Source organism: Nelumbo lutea, chromosome 4 (genome assembly GCF_056320005.1).
Source record: "Nelumbo lutea isolate HS-2025 chromosome 4, American lotus-T2T, whole genome shotgun sequence".
Lineage (NCBI taxonomy): Eukaryota > Viridiplantae > Streptophyta > Magnoliopsida > Proteales > Nelumbonaceae > Nelumbo > Nelumbo lutea.
The window spans coordinates 83,224,377-83,241,513 of record NC_142687.1 but is presented as its reverse complement, the minus strand read 5'-3'; the positions used below and the strand labels follow the sequence as shown (position 1 = coordinate 83,241,513).

At 37.3% G+C, this 17,137-nt stretch overlaps 2 protein-coding genes across 3 annotated transcripts; one reads left to right on the top strand and one right to left on the bottom strand.

The window, feature by feature from the left end:
• The first annotated feature begins 213 nt into the window (after positions 1-213).
• On the top strand, positions 214-5,772 carry LOC148861389 (two-component response regulator ARR2-like). Of its 2 annotated transcripts, none has more exons than XM_088985180.1 (6): positions 214-1,461; positions 1,997-2,149; positions 2,284-2,664; positions 3,596-3,672; positions 3,776-5,023; positions 5,126-5,772. In XM_088985180.1, exons 1-6 carry the CDS (start codon positions 1,287-1,289, stop codon positions 5,195-5,197), a joined length of 2,106 nt encoding a protein of 701 aa, XP_088841306.1. In that variant the 5' UTR covers positions 214-1,286; the 3' UTR covers positions 5,198-5,772. The 2 variants fall into 2 exon arrangements, with proteins under 2 accessions (XP_088841306.1, XP_088841305.1); XM_088985179.1 differs by having other exon boundaries at positions 5,123-5,772.
• A 1,881-nt stretch (positions 5,773-7,653) lies between these two features.
• Positions 7,654-11,948, bottom strand: LOC148861388 (COBRA-like protein 7). Its single transcript, XM_088941965.1, has 2 exons — positions 11,125-11,948; positions 7,654-9,465 (listed from the first exon to the last, which is right to left on the bottom strand). The coding sequence occupies exons 1-2, from the start codon at positions 11,660-11,662 to the stop codon at positions 8,030-8,032; spliced, it is 1,974 nt and encodes a 657-aa protein (XP_088798091.1). The 5' UTR covers positions 11,663-11,948; the 3' UTR covers positions 7,654-8,029.
• Positions 11,949-17,137: the final 5,189 nt, after the last annotated feature.

Below are 17,137 nucleotides of genomic sequence, written 5' to 3'. Positions count from 1 at the left end.
ATTCCGCTCGGAGGACATGTGATCCAAGATTTGGTCTAATCATTCGAGGGCGCCACCTTGAAATTCATAAAAGCGGGTGGGAAAAAGTTATCGAAAATTTCATGTTTTTTTACAACTCTCATTGGGCGCCACGTGGTACCCCCCCCCCCCCCCCTCACCTGAAACCCACCTGCAAATTGTTTAATTTGCGCGTTAAAACAAGCTGGCAGTTACAAGATATTCTTTTTCCTTAAAAGCATCTCCTCCTCAGTCCAGTCCTCGCTCTCGTATTTTAATGACAACACAAAATAGAGGATAAACAGTAGAATATGACGATGACGTGGCTAGATGGCAGCACGTGTCAAGCAATGCGAGGATAAGAAGAATATTCCTACTTTAGCGCCCTTAGATGGACGGAGAGTAAACTTGACAGAAGAGTAACGTCGAGAGATTCCGTCAGTTGCTTAAAAAGAAGAGTAAAGAGAGATGAAGGAAAAGATTATTGAGGAAATCGCCAGTAATAGATAGAATATTAGAATCCTTCAACGCCTGTTTGTTTTAGCTTTTGACAAGAATAAAGAAACCCAAATACCAGTAGCTTTTTTTTAAGGATTAATTAATTTGTTGATTAAAATATTAAAAGATGGCTTTTTGGAATTAAAATTCTGCACGCTTCTAAACTGAAACCTCGGTGAATTTGTCGAGCCGATAAATGAAAATGGTAGTAAAAAGTTAAAGAAAATGAAAAAAAAAAAACCAAAGAGGAAAGAAAAGAGAAGGGAATGAGATGTGTTTGGTTGGGTGGCGTGGAGTTTGTTAGTGTTGAGCCACATCCACTCTTATCGGAGAGTACAGTGGAAAGGAGAGTAACGAAGAGCAGATACCAGACCGCATACCCAGTACCCTCTCTCTCTCTCTCAGTAATCTATCCCTTCTTCCCATAAACAATCACTTCTCTCTTTCTTTTTTGGTTTTTACATCTGTTGTTCTTGTGGTGGTGGTTTAGATATATAGAGTTGGGAAAAAGAAAAAAGAAAAGATATGTTGGATTTTGGCTGTTCATCATTTCCTCTTCCTGAAATTTACGGATTACCCTGTAATCTCTGTCGAGATCGTATGGGGAAAGAGAGTATAGGTTGAGACTGTACAGGGCGTGAAACTGAACCATTGTGCGTTTGGTTTGCTGGGTCCTCTGGTTATCGAATTGGGTTTTCTTTTTGGATGGAGAGATCGCTTGCTTAGTTCAGAGAGAAGAGAAGAATCGACGGGTTGGGTCTGATTTTTCACGGGCAAGGCGGTCTCAGGAAATGAACATGGATAGCGGAGGAGGATCGGTTTCTTTGGCGAATTCGATCCTGACCAAGAAGGCGGCTGATGCGATTTCCGATCAGTTCCCGGCTGGTCTTCGGGTTCTGGTTGTTGATGATGACCCGACGTGTCTCAGAATCCTGGATAAGATGCTTCGGAACTGTCTCTACGAAGGTATTCCTATATTGAGTTCAATCCATCTTTTGCTTTCTTTTGGTGAAGGAACAGATGGTAAAGAAAAGGAAACTTTTTCTATCTTTTACTTGGAGTTCTCTTCAATCCGAACTGTGCAAACTCTTTTTAATTATTTTAGCTAATTCTTTTACAGCACTAGTAGTCTGTACACATATCTGTTAACGATTATATATGTTTTCAGCCTCTGTTATTATTGATTAACACTTTTATGAGAGTGTTAATGGGTTTGGGAATCTGAATTTGAAAAAAAAAAAAAGGAAAAAGAGAAAGGATAAGAAGATATTAGGTTTTGGCTACAGTATCACATCATAAGATACCAGTAGATGTCAGGTGATTGAAATTTTAAGCTGGAGACCCGTTTGGGATAACATCTCCCATTTGAATAGTAAGCTAGACGATAACGCGATTCTTATTGGTAATCTAGTTGATTATGATTTATGTCGTTTAGAGTTTGGAGAATATCCAAATCCATGGTTATTTGGCTGATTGATTCGGTGGCTTCGGTTATTTACAGTTACCATCTGTGACCGAGCAGAGGTTGCATTATCTTTGCTTCGAGAGAGCAAATCTGGGTTTGATATCGTTATCAGTGATGTCCACATGCCTGACATGGACGGGTTTAAGCTCCTCGAGCACATTGGGCTGGAGATGGACCTTCCTGTTATCAGTAAGTATTGGTGCTTGATGATTTCAGATGGCTTTTTTTATATGGGCAATTTTGGATGACATTTATCCATATTGAATAAAACCACCTCAATGCATTTTATCCACATTATCTCTGACCTCTAATGTATTATCCAGTGATGTCTGCTGATGATGGAAAAGACGTTGTCATGAAGGGTGTTACACATGGGGCATGCGATTACCTTATTAAACCTGTTCGTATTGAGGCACTCAAGAACATTTGGCAGCATGTGGTCCGAAAGAGAAGGAATGACTTGAAGGAATTGGAGCAATCAGGGAGTATGGAAGATAGTGACAGGCATCGGAAGCCATCTGAAGATGGGGATTATGCATCCTCAGTGAATGATGGTAATTGGAGAAACTCAAAGAGAAGGAAAGATGAGGAAGAAGAAGGGGAGGAGAGGGATGACACATCCACATTGAAGAAACCACGGGTGGTCTGGTCTGTCGAGCTCCATCAGCAGTTTGTTGCAGCTGTCAACCAATTAGGCATTGACAGTATGGATCCCATACCCGTTCCTTGCACTCTGTTGATTTTTTTTTAAGCCCTCCATCTCCTTGCTAGAATCCATATTCATGGATCCCTTTCTGCAGAAAGAGAAAACCTTTTTGATGCTTAGGTTATCATTGGTTTGTTTTGTTTTAACTTTGCATTATTCTGGCAATTATGTGTGTCACTGTGTCTTACATTTTTTGAGCTGCACAGAATGTTCTTTGTTTTAGTCACAAGTGATAATGTAATCTTTGTTGCTAACTATATTAGAATCTATCTATGGTTTGGATGCATTGGCAAAATGTACATAGGTCTGATTGAGATCCTATTTGAGATTAGCATGTTTAGTCTGAGCTTGGAGAGAATAGGGTGAAGACAAGTACCTTCTAAATGCTAATGCTTTTTAGGTTCCATGTATCTTATTAGATGATGTGAAATTGCAAAAGCCAATGTAGGACCATTAATAATTTTTAAGATGAATTTATCTTTAGGCTCAATTTGTAAGGAGTACAAATACAAATATTTACAGTGCAAATGCTAATGCTTTTTAGGTTCCATGTATCTTATTAGATGATGTGAAATTGCAAAAGCCAATGTAGGACCATTAATAATTTTTAAGATGAATTTATCTTTAGGCTCAGTTTGTAAGGAGTACAAATACAAATATTTACAGTGCAAATACATACAAAATCCGAGGATTTGCATTTGTACTCCTTCCAAACCGAGCCTTACTTTCTCTTCTTCTAAAATATTTCTGTGTCCTAAAATTTTAAAAGCATCTTAAGCCTTCATTATCTCACTTCAAAAAGTTTTTGTGCTTAGTTGAAGATTCTGTAACATGCAGACTCCCCCCCCGTGCACCCACCCACACACAACCACAAATTTACAAATTTGTACTGGTTTTATTCATCCTTTTGGACTTTAAATGTTATGCAGAGGCTGTTCCTAAGAAAATTCTTGAGCTGATGAATGTCCCTGGACTCACTAGGGAAAATGTTGCCAGCCACCTTCAGGTATGACTGCAATTCTGCTTGGTGGAAAAATTCATGTATTACTCTCTTTGCTATGACTAAGCAGTTCTGTATGAATACTCATTTTCATGTTCATATGGTATAGAAATACCGCTTGTATCTTAGAAGGCTGAGTGGAGTATCACAGCATCAGAATGGACTGAACACACCTTTCATGGGTCCACAAGAAGCAAGCTTTGGACCAATGTCTACTCTTGATGGGCTTGACCTACAAGCTCTTGCCGTATCAGGTCAACTAGCACCTCAGAGCTTAGCCACACTACAGGCAGGGGGACTTGGAAGGTCAACTGCAAACACCAGCATAAGCATGCCTCTTGTTGATCAGAGAAACATTTTTACCTCTGACGCATCAAAATTGAGAGTTGGAGCTGGGCAACAATCAGTGAACAGTAGTAGCAAACAGGTGAACTTAATCCATGGACTCCCTACCAACATGGAGCCAAAACAGTTGTCCCATTTGCACCAATCTGTCCAGTCATTTGGTACCATGGGTTTGCAAGTCAGTGAGGGAGTTTCGAGTTTTCTAAACATACCAGCAACATCACTAAGAACAAGCTCATCCCATGTAGATAGTGTCCTTAGTAGCCAGAATAGTTCTTTAATGATTCAGATGGCCCAACCCCAGTCAAGGGGCCACTTATTGAATGACATCACAGGAAGCCATTCCTCTGGGCTTCAATCATCCATGGTACAGCAAATATTCTCAAATGAGATAGCAGGTCAGGTGTTGGGAAGAAATGGAGTTATTCTAAATGGTAAAGGTGCAGCTTACAATCTGGTTTCCCAAGCCTCCCCAATGGCTGATTTTCCTTTGAACCACATTGCAGAATTGCCTGGAAATGGTTTGCCTATTGGAAATACTCTCACATCTTCTTCTACTCTGACATCCACAGGGATGTTTCAAGGAGGAAATGTGGACACAAAAGGACCAAGAGGCTTTGCTCCTGTTTGTGACATATTTAGTGAGATTCGCCAGAGCAAACCCCAAGACTGGGAATTACAAAATGTGGGTCTTACATTTGAAGCATCTCAACCTATCACCTCTGTACAGGGGAATGTGGACCTTACACAAGCAGTTTTGGGCAATCAAGGCTTTGCTTCTAGTCAAAAGAACTTACTGAATAGGAACGCATCTGTTGTTGGCAAGGCAGTGGTCCCCCAGCGACAAGAAAATGAACATGGAAAGATAGAAGCCAGTGTTCAGCGCCCTATCAACCCCCTTAACAATTCCTTTAGGGTAAAGCCTGAAACAATATCTGATTTTAGCTGTGACAATTTGCTCATTCCGCAATGCTACAGTCAGGATGATCTTATGAGTGCACTTTTCAAGCAGGTAAGTTTATTTGTGATTCATATTGTTGCAATTTTCAGATGTTCAAAACTTACAACAGTCTACATGCCAACTCTTCTTACATGTGTGTTTATTTTCTAGCAGCAAGAAGGCACCGGATCCCTTGAAAGTGAGTGCAATTTTGATGGATATACCATGGATAATATTCCAGTATAGGCGGTGGCACAATTATCTCCATGTTGGCAGTATTTAATCTGCATAGTTCTTTAAACATATAAAAAATTCTATCTATTTTTCAGTTGGGAGGAGGATGTTTGAAGTTTATATCCACTCCAGGAGCTCAGGTTGCTCAATTTCTCTTAGGCCATGTCTTGCTGTTACAGATAAGCTATTTGCTGGTAAAATCGAATTTAAAGAAAGCAAAGGCTGTGCATAAGGCGTTAATCAAAAGCTTGTTGGGTGCAGATTCAATAACCTGGGTCTCAATTTGAAATATTGTAAGATACAGTTGCATGATATGCAAAGGTGTACATGCAAAGTTTTGACTGCTTTTAGTAGCATAGGCTGACGAGAAACATCTGGTTCTAGAGAGAGGGCTATGAAGATGTGAGGGCACGGATGATGGACTATTTGGAAGTTCGATGCAGAGAAGACATCATTCAAGGAAGGAGGTAGTTTAACTGTAATGCAACATCCAGTTTGCTCTCTAGGAAGTAGGAACTGACTTTTGTTTTTGTACAAATTTCATTTGATTGTTCAAGACATAAATGTGGGTCTTCTTTGTTTGGCCATTATTCTGTGTTAGCCTCTTATCTCTAATTATAGATGTTGTGACTACTAATCTCTCAAGTCACAATCCCTTTTTTTTCTGCGAATTTCCCTTTTGTTGTTGTTACATTGACTTAATCGTGAATCGTGCTTTCACTCATTCAACGAGTTATCATGGACTGCCGTGGGCAGACTCTTCGTGATGTTCTGGAAATGCAGTCAGACTGCTCGGTTGAAACAGAAAACTGGAAAACAGTCAACTTCACCGGCTTGCTGTTTTAGAGCTACCTCTGTTAGTTAAACAGGGAAAACTGGACCAAACAGTTTTCTTGTTAAATTGCTTCAGAGAATTGGTTTTCTATATCCGTTATTAATGCACTGTTGTTGAACTTTTATTCTAAATTGACTCTAGGATCTGAAATCTTCATGAATGGTATACTGACTTGCAGAGGTGCCTAAACCTGAGAATACTTCTGTAGTGGTTGAGAATTAAGGTACAAAAGAAATCTCCGGGATTTTTCTTTTCCTCTTTTTGAGGATGGCTTTTATTAGTTTATTATAAAAGGGTAGTGATATAAATGACGGTGGACAAACAATTTAATGACCCTTTCCATCATGGCATGTGTAATTCCACCATTTTTGGCATTCAAACTAATACTGTTATTGGACCGGGTGGTTCGAATTAGGGTAGACCTGGTCCTACATTGACACATCTGGAGTTATAACAATAATATATTTACCATGAGAAAAATAGGCACTAGACTAGGTGTATATTTTCTATATTTTCGAAGGATAGATTAGGAGTGTATGATCATATGTAGTAATAGTAGGTTCCGGTCTTAATTGACTCACAACAATTAAGGCCCCGTTTGATTCGTAAGAATAGGGGTTTGGATTTGGTGACTCCAACTGTTTGGTTGGGCAAAAATCAGAATTTCATTCTCATTCTTTTTAGAATGGCATATTCTCCCATTTGAGGGAATAGCCATTTTCTGTCCTTTCCTTGGGAATGAAATCTCATTCCCGTTGATTTTAATTTTCATTACCATTTTTGTTTGAACTAAACAGACTAGAGAAATAAGCCATTCTGATTCGGATTCAGAAGAATTGAAGATTCATTCTGATTCTAATTCCAAAAGATTTCAATTCCAATTCTAATTATAAACCAAACAGACCCTAAAAATAGTTCCGATCCAATTAGTCGTTGGTTCCATTCTATGTGGTTACAAAGTCAATGGACAACTGTCCGCATCTAACTCATTCAAGGCTTCAAAGTTCTTTTCCTGTTTCTCGTAACACTACGTGCGGTATATTGAAGGCCCATTTGGGAGGGGTTTGCATTGGAGGTGAAATGCATTGATTCAGTCATGATGGTTGAACACCCATGTTCAGGAATAGCTATTTGGGATTAGCTTCTTACTCTAATAAAAATTGATGCATTGGACCAGTAATCGATTTTCTAGATTTTCACCAAATACAACTTCTGGTGTTGTTATGGTATGATGTCAGAAGCCACATAATGAAAGCCCTCATGAACAAATTGGGATCTGTTCCTCACAGCCACATCCCACCCTATACTGGGAACATCTTCCCATAAATAATAAATAGAGAAGTACAGGAGATATTCTTAATGTGCGACCAGGACATGCTGTAAGGTTGGTGTGATGCGCACTCTGTGAGGAACAGATCGGGACTCTAAATGCGCATTGAAATGCTCTCTGCTAAAAAGAACTTGAGACACAAACGAAAAAAGAAACAATTTAAGACCCATTCCACCCCTTTTTTTTAATTGACGAAAGCTGTGGCCAGATTTGATTCCGAAGGCAAGTAACTGATCTCAGCGAAACTGCATGAAGCTGAGAGCCCGAGACCAGGTCATCTTCTCATTTGGGAGGTGATCCAGATTCCAGTCAACTAACGTACATTAACAGATCTAGATAAGATCATCAGAAGTTAACATCTGTTTTTTATGTAAATAAGTTTTCTATTAAAACATGACATGATTATACATGTAAAAGGAAACGAAATACATCACATAAATGATTTGTGTTGAAAGTTGAAACTCGTAGTCCTCCCTCTGAATCTGAACGTCTCTGCAACCTTACAAAGGTAACTACCAGCTGCAACAAATTCTCAGATCTCCCTATACACACCTCTAATTGGTGGTTTCTTCCTCATTCTGCCAAACATGGATCCAGCTATGACCAATCAAATAACCAAAAGAATCAAAGAATCTGCATCGGCTACAAAACAATCCTTCATCATGCATTGAAGCCACATCTATAGCTGCATCAACATGAGAGCTACAATAGATAGAAGGAAACTCAAAATGCTCTTAGATGCCACCATCTTATGACCGATGCTTGTTGGAAGAACTGTGGGGAGAGAACATTCCTCCCCGTTAAAGAAGACTTTGGTAGGGAATCCATCTCCACCTGCTACATTGATACCAGGGGTGTTCCTTTTAGTAAATGAGATAACTGACTGCAGTTTCCCCGGTACTCTGGGATCAGTCCTTGGGTTAGCTCCCTCTTTTTCTGCTACAAGATAGTTAAGTCCTGGACGACCCTGCATAAATATGGTGTTGTTAACGCCATCCACCACCACCATACTTGCATTGAAGGAATACATTGCTTCAAAACCAGGGGCTGCCTTCCCAAACTGCACTGCGGCAAACCAATCAGCAAAATTCGTCTGATCCCAATTGAAGAGTGTTATTCTTGCACTCCAACCATTTCTGTAGTCTGTATATAGGTGCCAATTGATGCTCACTCCACAGTTATCCCCACAGGGTAATGGATTTGGCACAGTTAGATGTTTCAAATTTGCCCAAGCCAAAGCCAGCTTTGTTCGATTCTCAAATGGGATAAGAAGAGCCTCAGATGGCAGGAGAAGTGCTGGTGCAGTAGCATTACAGGTATTGCTAGGATTATTACTTTGGCAACAGGCACAGGTCGGGCAAGGGATCACAGAATCATTGTTGAATGCAGAGAATGAAACACAGCATCCTGAAGGTGAACGTTGTTCCTTTTCCTTGGGCTGTATAATGTTGCAGACCACCTGCCAGCTAGCGATCGCTGATGAACTTGATGGCAACCCACTTGGGTCTGGAAATAGGCTAGGACTGACACGAATGGGAGGCTCGCACTGATAATCTGGGTTGAGCGTGCCACTTATATTCCAGTATTGTGGTGGGGCGAGTTTAGTCCGGTTGAGATCTGGTGGCATTTTATAGACGTGAATCTGGAAAACAGAAACTGACTTGCTTGGATCCATGGATGCAGGCAAGATTGTTCCATTCCGGCAACAGAAAGGGATCAATCCCACCTTTGAATCATTGGCCTTTGTGGGAGGAAGGTCAATGATGGTCGGTGTTTTCTCACAATTCAAGACAGTGGAGAAATCTAGACCCTTGTAGAACACCCCTTGTCGACCATAGATGCAGTCTGTTGTATCAACAACAGATGGATAAGCACCCTTCATGGCTGCAATGAATTCGTCCCCCGTCCACTGCCACTTCAGCTTCCAATTATCAAGACGACCAAGAGGGTTGTTATTTGTGATTGTGACCTGAGCCCAATAATCTGTGTCATATGCACTAACCACATCATAGGTAATTGTGAGATCACCACTTCTTCGGGGCAAGAACTCTTCTTTGGTGTCGTTTGATACAAAGTTTGGGTCTTTATTGCAACACACATACATCTTATCTGTCCCTGCAAGAACATTGCATATACGCATATTACTATATCACTAAGAGACAAGAACCACGCAAGGCGTTGGTATTAGAATTTCTTTTCCCTTAGTCTTCTTTGGTGATGTTTGATACAAAGTTTGGGTCTTAATTGCAACAAACATACATCTTATCCTGCAAGAACATTGCATATATGCATATTACTATATCAATAAGAAACAAGAACCACATAAGGCGTTGGTATTAGAATTTCTGTTCCCTTGGTCTTCTTTGGTGACGTTTGATACAAAGTTTGGGTCTTTACTGCAACACACATACATCTTATTTATCCCTGCAAGAACATTGCATAAACGCATACTACTACATCAATAAGAAACAAGAACCACATAAGGCGTTGGTATTAGAATTTCTGTTCCCTTGGTCTTCTTTGGTGACGTTTGATACAAAGTTTGGGTCTTTACTGCAACACACATACATCTTATTTATCCCTGCAAGAACATTGCATAAACGCATACTACTACATCAATAAGAAACAAGAACCACATAAGGCGTTGGTATTAGAATTTCTGTTCCCTTGGTCTTCTTTGGTGACGTTTGATACAAAGTTTGGGTCTTTACTGCAACACACATACATCTTATTTATCCCTGCAAGAACATTGCATAAACGCATACTACTACATCAATAAGAAACAAGAACCACATAAGGCGTTGGTATTAGAATTTCTGTTCCCTTGGTCCTCAGAAATGCCTAAACTTACATCTAAAAACAAGTGCCCAAACAACCCCAACATTTCTCCTTCTACATCCCCTCCTCAGTAATATCATCATCAACAACAATAATAACAATCTCTCTTTTTCTTACTTGCACCCCATATATCCCTTTAACAAAGGGCATATAGTTATATTTTCTTTGATTCTTCTTTCTTTAACCACAAGAACCTTTACCTATTTCACTTCATTTCGTCACTCTTTAATATTTACAAATACCAAGACTTGGAGAATCAAACCATTCAAGGTCTAAAAACAATGAGATTATTAATCAGAAATAGACTTGACTGCAAATCAACTTATATAAAATAAAACCAAGAATGGACGAAAATACAGTTCCTGTCATCACATATTTTCAACTTATATAAAATCTACTTCCTCCCTATTCAGTATTTTAATTTTTCTTTTCATCTTTTTGGTCCACTTAAATCTGTAAAAGAAAAGACGAATTCACACAAAGATTGAATAGAAAACATCCAGTTTTCTCCAAAATTTAACCTCAGAAATTGCGTAGAATGAATAGACCAAGCTAATGGGTGAAGATGGAAGGATTAGAATTCAAAGGCTCGAATCTATAACGCCCCCCCCCCCGCCCCTAATCGTAGCACCATTCTTCTGTAAGTCAAAATTATCTCTCCGTGGTCACCATAAACAGCACGAGTTATACCATAATACCATCTTCAATTTTCTTCAGACTACTCTCAGTAGTCGATTCTGAACTGAAAAAAGAACCCTAAATCTGCACAGGTTATCCCTAAGAGCACAATAGAAAACTGGGAAGGCACTCTGGTTCTCTGAAATTGGTCCTTTGTAAACCAAAATCCATACAGACATCTATGCAGAAACAGAAAAAGGCAATTAAAATCACGAGAGAGAGAGAGAGAGAGAGAGAGAGAGATGCATATAGAATTACCTTGATTAGTGGGTTTAGGACAGGAGTAGCCTTCGTTGACAAGAGAAATGTTGGAGGGCATAGGAACGGTGTTGGTAATATTAACGCCAAACTGGGTACCGACCAATTGAATCTGGACCTGCATCTGGGTTTCATCTCCGGCGGTCTCAACAGCCGTCTTGAGATCAGTGGTGGGAAATCCAGCAAAGGTAATTCCATTGCCGACACGGGCGGGGAGAGTGGTGCCATTGGCCAAGACGGCATTGGAAGCAGAGACGAGGAGCTCGTTGTGTTGAAAACCAACGAAGATGTTCCAGGATTTGAGGTCCTCGAGACCATTGTTGAGGATGGTGAGGGTGGATTCGAACTTGTAAGGCTGATTAGAAGGGTCGGAGACAACCGGAGGAAGGCGAGATCCCTTGATGTATTCGTAGGACAAGAAAATACCGTTGCAAACATCGGAGACAGGTGCAGGGGCCGCCGTTTGGGCGATGGATATTGGGAGAGAGATGGAGACAAAGGCGAAGAAGAAGAGGTAGTGATGGTGGTAGAAGGCCATGTTTGGCTCTTGGGGTTTCGAATTGAAGAAGAGAAAGCGATCTGATAGATAGATTATATATGTATACCGGAAGAAGTACGAACACTTGACGAACAGACAGTCTGGGAAGGAAAGAACAGAGAAAGAAGAAACGCGAAACGTCAAACGCGTAATGAGAGAAATACAGTGTTATGGAGGTTGTATTTTTTATTTATTTCTTTCTTAAAAGTTAAAACAATTACAACAACCCAAAATTTTATTTTGTTTTCAGGTTTCAGCTGCGGGCTTTTTGAGTGTGAGTCGTTCTCTGCGTGAGAGACTGGTGAATGGGTCGTCTGTTTGAAAGTTTGAATAGGGAAAGGTACTGCGTGCTTCTTATTTAAATCTTGGACTGGTGGGACCCATTAAGTTAGAAGAGTAGGATCAGATTTTATCTAGCCTACCGCCCTGTTTATGGACACTGGACAGTAAGGATTAACTGAAATACAACTATACAAGCAAGGTTTAGCCGACCAGTAATCGCCGGTGATTCATAAGGTTTAGCCGAACGTAATGGCTGTTCAATAAAAATAATATTTTTTATAGGAAAATTGTCAAATGTTAAAAGATTAATGATTGTTAATATATTATCATTTTAACCTTTACAGAAAAATATAAAATTATATATATATATATATATATATATATATATATATATTAATATTTAGATATGATAAAAAGGAAAAGTTTAAATAATATTTTTTAAAATATAAAATACATAAAAACACAGAAATTGCAAAAAGTACAAAAATTATAGAAATTTCATACAAAAGAAAAAGTTATTTTCAAATTATAGAAACTATAGAAATTGAAAAACAAAATTAGAAAATAAAATTGTATAAAAAAACATCAAAATTTATAGAAAAACACAGAAATTGCAAATAAATAACAAAAAATACAGAAAATTTTATAAGTTGTAGAAAATAGAAAAATGTAAAAAAAAAAACAGAAATTATAACAAAACACTAAAATGTAAAAAAAAAATGAAAAAACCATTTTCCTCTAACTCGTCATTCAAGGGTGACTTGATCATAAAACTTGTTATTTATGCTGATTTGGACATCTCTGTTAAGAAACATTAATGATGCAGAATTTTGGAAAATAAAATCTTACATGGTGAGTTTTAGACGTTTTTAAAAATTGTGATGAATTTAAGAGAAATACTGAAAACTCATCATGAATTTTAGACAATTTCCCTTTTTTATATAATAACTAAAATGAGATATTTTTTTTTTATATATTCAAATAAGGGCATTGGATACTGTTTACTCGTCTTCCTCCTCTCTGTATTCATGCGAACGTCTTCCTCCTCTCTGTATTGCAACAAGCTGCCGGAAAAATGATTCTTTTCTGCGACCATTAAACTGAACAGGAAAAATGAGTGGGTAACTGGATGACTCTTTTTGCATATACCATTTTAGCCATTAAAGAAAACGGTAACTCTTTCAGGTTCAGCCACTTCACTTCAGATTCAGTCCACCCCTTTTTCTAGCTGGTCCGGACTATGGTAATATCAAGACAAATTAGGTAGAAGGCTACAACCCCATCAACTGTCAAGAAGAAAAATAAATAAGAAAGCAAAACTTGTCAGCGTCTCTGGTAAATCTGGGTGTCTCTTGATATTATCAGCGTCTCTGGTAAATCTTAGCTTGAAGGACATTAGATAAGAAAGCAAAACTTGTCATCTCCGGTAAGACTGATTAGCATCTCCGGTAACATCAGGAGAGATTCGTTTGTTTAATTTTGGAGGTCACAGACTCATAGAGGACGAGGCTCAGTGACTCGTTGAACTTACGTTTTGAAGAGAAGAAAGCAAAACTTGTCGATTGAAAAGTAGAGGAGCCCTCCTCGTGAATGGGGCGGGGTTAGGCCGTGAGCTGTTTGAGGCGGCACCAAATAGCCGTATATTTAGCTCCACAGCGATCGCTGCCTCTGGAGGCATACGGTATAGTACTTCCACATGTTTTTTCTTTCCATCTTCGACTTTTATGTTCTGCAGCAATTTTCTCCAAGAGAGAGAAGTCGGTAGCTGAATTCTAGAAGTTGGTTTTTATGAACTTTCTGTCTTCGATTTTCAGTCTGTTTGCAAAAGCTCGTTTCTGGTGAAAGTTACGTTCGAATGAGGAAGACGAGTAATAGTATCCAATGCCCTTATTTGATTTTTTTTTGAAAAATATTATTTTTATTGATATTAAGGACAAAAATTTTTCGTAAAATATATGAGAATTTCATTTTTTTATGGTGGGGACTATGAATTAATTACTGGCGTTTGGTTTCAATTCTGGTGCTGAATAAACATGGCATTCATAAAATGCATGGTATTTAATTTTTTAGGGTAAATTTCTGAAACCTCCTTTAAAATTTTTGGTGATTGGTTGGTGAAGCCCCTGAAATTTAGTAATTGTAATCATCTCCCCTGAACTTTTTACACAGTTCAAAGTATCCATTCACCTCCCTTAGTTAAAATTCTAATAAGAGTCTTGAAATGTCTAAAATATTCATGCAGTTACTTTTGACTGAAGGTTTATTTTCCAAATTCTTCATATCAATCATTATCCCAAGCATCTTTAATCTCTTTTCCAAAATTGATTTATTTTTCAAATTTACCTTTCATAACAATCACTCAAAGGCAAAACTAAAACTTTAAACTCTTTTTTTTTTTTTCTGCTGTTCATAAAATTTAAACTTTTTAGTAAAAATCAAACACAATATTAACTTTATGGATATTTTGAATATTTTCATATCTCTTATTAGAGAATTTTAATAAAGGACGTCAGTCCCCATGGACCCTACCCTATAGACCCGTTTGACCACTTGTAAATATAATTCATCTTTCTTCCACCTTTGGACTTAAATGTATATTTCTAAAAGTTTAGGTACTTAAATGGGACATTTGAAAATTCAGGTCCTAAAATGAAATTATCCCTAAAATATAAGGCACCTATTTGTAAGGGTGAGCATTGTTTGGTTAAAACCGAAAAACTGAATCGAAATTTTTGGTTTTGGTTTATTTGGTTTAGTTTTCAGTTTTCGGTTTGGTTAATTCGGTTTTAAAAATTTTCAATTTCGATTTTGGTTTTCAGGATTAGAAATTTGGTTAATCGAAAAAAATCGAATTAACCAAAATTTATTATATACATAATATAATATATATTATTAATATGTAAAACATAATATATTATAATATGTATATAATATACATTAACATATACATATATTATAATATACATAAATATATTAATATATATAATATATAATATGTATTAGTATAATATTAATAAAATACGATTTTAACCGAAAACCGAACCAAAAATTTCAGTTTCAGTTTTTTTTAATTATTCAGTTTTATATTTTATAAGTTCGGTTTCAAAAATTTGGTTTATTCGATTTGATTTTTAACTGAATAAACCAAATGCTCACCCTTACCTATTTGCAATTTACCCTAAATAAAGAAAGGTAAATTGTAGACTATCAACCCTGTATTTTAGGAATAGTGGCATTTAGCCCCTAAACTTTTATTTGCAACCAAGGCTTTTTTTTCTTTTTTTTTTATATTAGCACCTAGCAAACCCAAATCCTAAATACATCCTTAAACCACTAAGCTATCTTGTTTTTTTTTTACAATTAAGGATTAAAATATAAATATGTCCGATACCCACAGTTGGGTATCAATGCATATCAATAATATGACCTATACTCGTATATATATTTTTTTATAAGCTTTAGAAGCATGAGATCTGTAAGTGGTGTGGTAAGGCTAAGTGTGGTGGTCTCCTTGAAGGATGAAGGAAGGATGGGAGCAAGGGTAGGTTATGAGCTTCTATTGACAGAGTCGTGTCTTCATTATGATTTACGCCTCCTTTTATAGGAAGAGATCCGAGGCCCTAAAGGGAAGGAGCCAAAAGGATTTGATTCCTATTTGGAAATGAAATCTTTAATTCGGTGTCGATTGCCCAGGGGACATTGTTAGGGGTTCGCCACGTGTCTTATGAGATCTCTCCAAGACGAGATTTCCTTTCGTCTGAGGATTCTCATAATACACGTGTGTTACATCGTTGTATTTTCGTTCATCGCCAATCCGTGGGGGCTTTGAGCTCGTCGCAAGTTCGCGATGGCTTTGAGCTCATCGCAAGTTCGTGGTGTCCTTGAGCTCATCGTAGGTTTGTTGTGGCATTGAGATCATCGCAAGTCTATGGTAGCTTTGAGCTCATCATAGATTTGTAGTAACTTTGAGCTCATTGTAGGTTCGTGCCGAGTCGTGAACTCATCACAGGTGTTTCTATATCTATGGTTTGATACCTTCATTGCCATCGCAATCATGGTGAACAACATGTACTTACAACATCTATCATCCCATACTTCCAAATGTTTTAAAATATTGATGTATATATCCATGCATATTTGGGTGTAATGATATACATATAATATGCCCAATATTGATATTTTAATCTTTATTTGCAAGATAGACTAATCATGAATTTTCAGATTTTGGCACTCTTCCCACATTATGTTAGCATTAGTATTTTTCATCATCACCACTAGCATTAGCTTTAGAAAACATTTCAAATAAAAAAATGCAAGAAATTTAAAAGTGCCCAAGAAAAAGAGGAAAGTATAACAATGCAGAAAATACAAGAAAGAAAAATAAGAAAATACAGAAAAATTTGAGATTTATATAAGAAAACTAAAAGTACAAAAAATTTGAGGAAATACATAAAAATACAAAAATTACAAAAAGAGAAAATATAGAAAGAAGAAAACCACAAAAATACCAAAAGAAAAACTGAAAAATACAGAAAACCTCATACAACAACCAAAATAGAATTCATTGATTAGATAAAAGTAATAGGAAATTCTAAGTAAACCAAAAGGTAATTGCTAAACAAGTTCTCTCACTACAACCAATACTAAGGTTACATATATTTTACTTTTACCAACAGGCTTGTTAATCATGCAGGAGGAAAAGTATTGAAATCGATCTGAAAGTTGGAGGTGGATCTTGTTAATCATGCAATAGCACCAGGTTTTGTCAAAGACAAATGAGCTTCATGGTGTTCTAACTTCTTCCATTCAAATCATAGCTTTCTCTGTTACTTTTTTATATCTCTTTTTTATTTTTAGATTTTTCAGGTGTTTTTTGGTATTATTTTCTTCTTATTCTAGTCTTTTGAGGTTTTTTCTTTTTTGCTCACAAGCCACAACAAAAAGGTTTCTTCTTGTGTAATATGATTTCTAGATTTAGGATTTCTAAAATTTATAGAATTAGTCGAATTCAAATAGATTTGAATATTTGATATTTTAATCAAAATCGAATTCAGTTGGGATTTATGAATATCTGACGGATTTCAAATCAAATTCAAATCACTTATTTTGTAATCGGAATCGAATTCGAACATAGTCTGATTCGATTTGAATTCACTCCGTTTATAGGCCTACCTGGGTCTGTGCTTTCCCAAA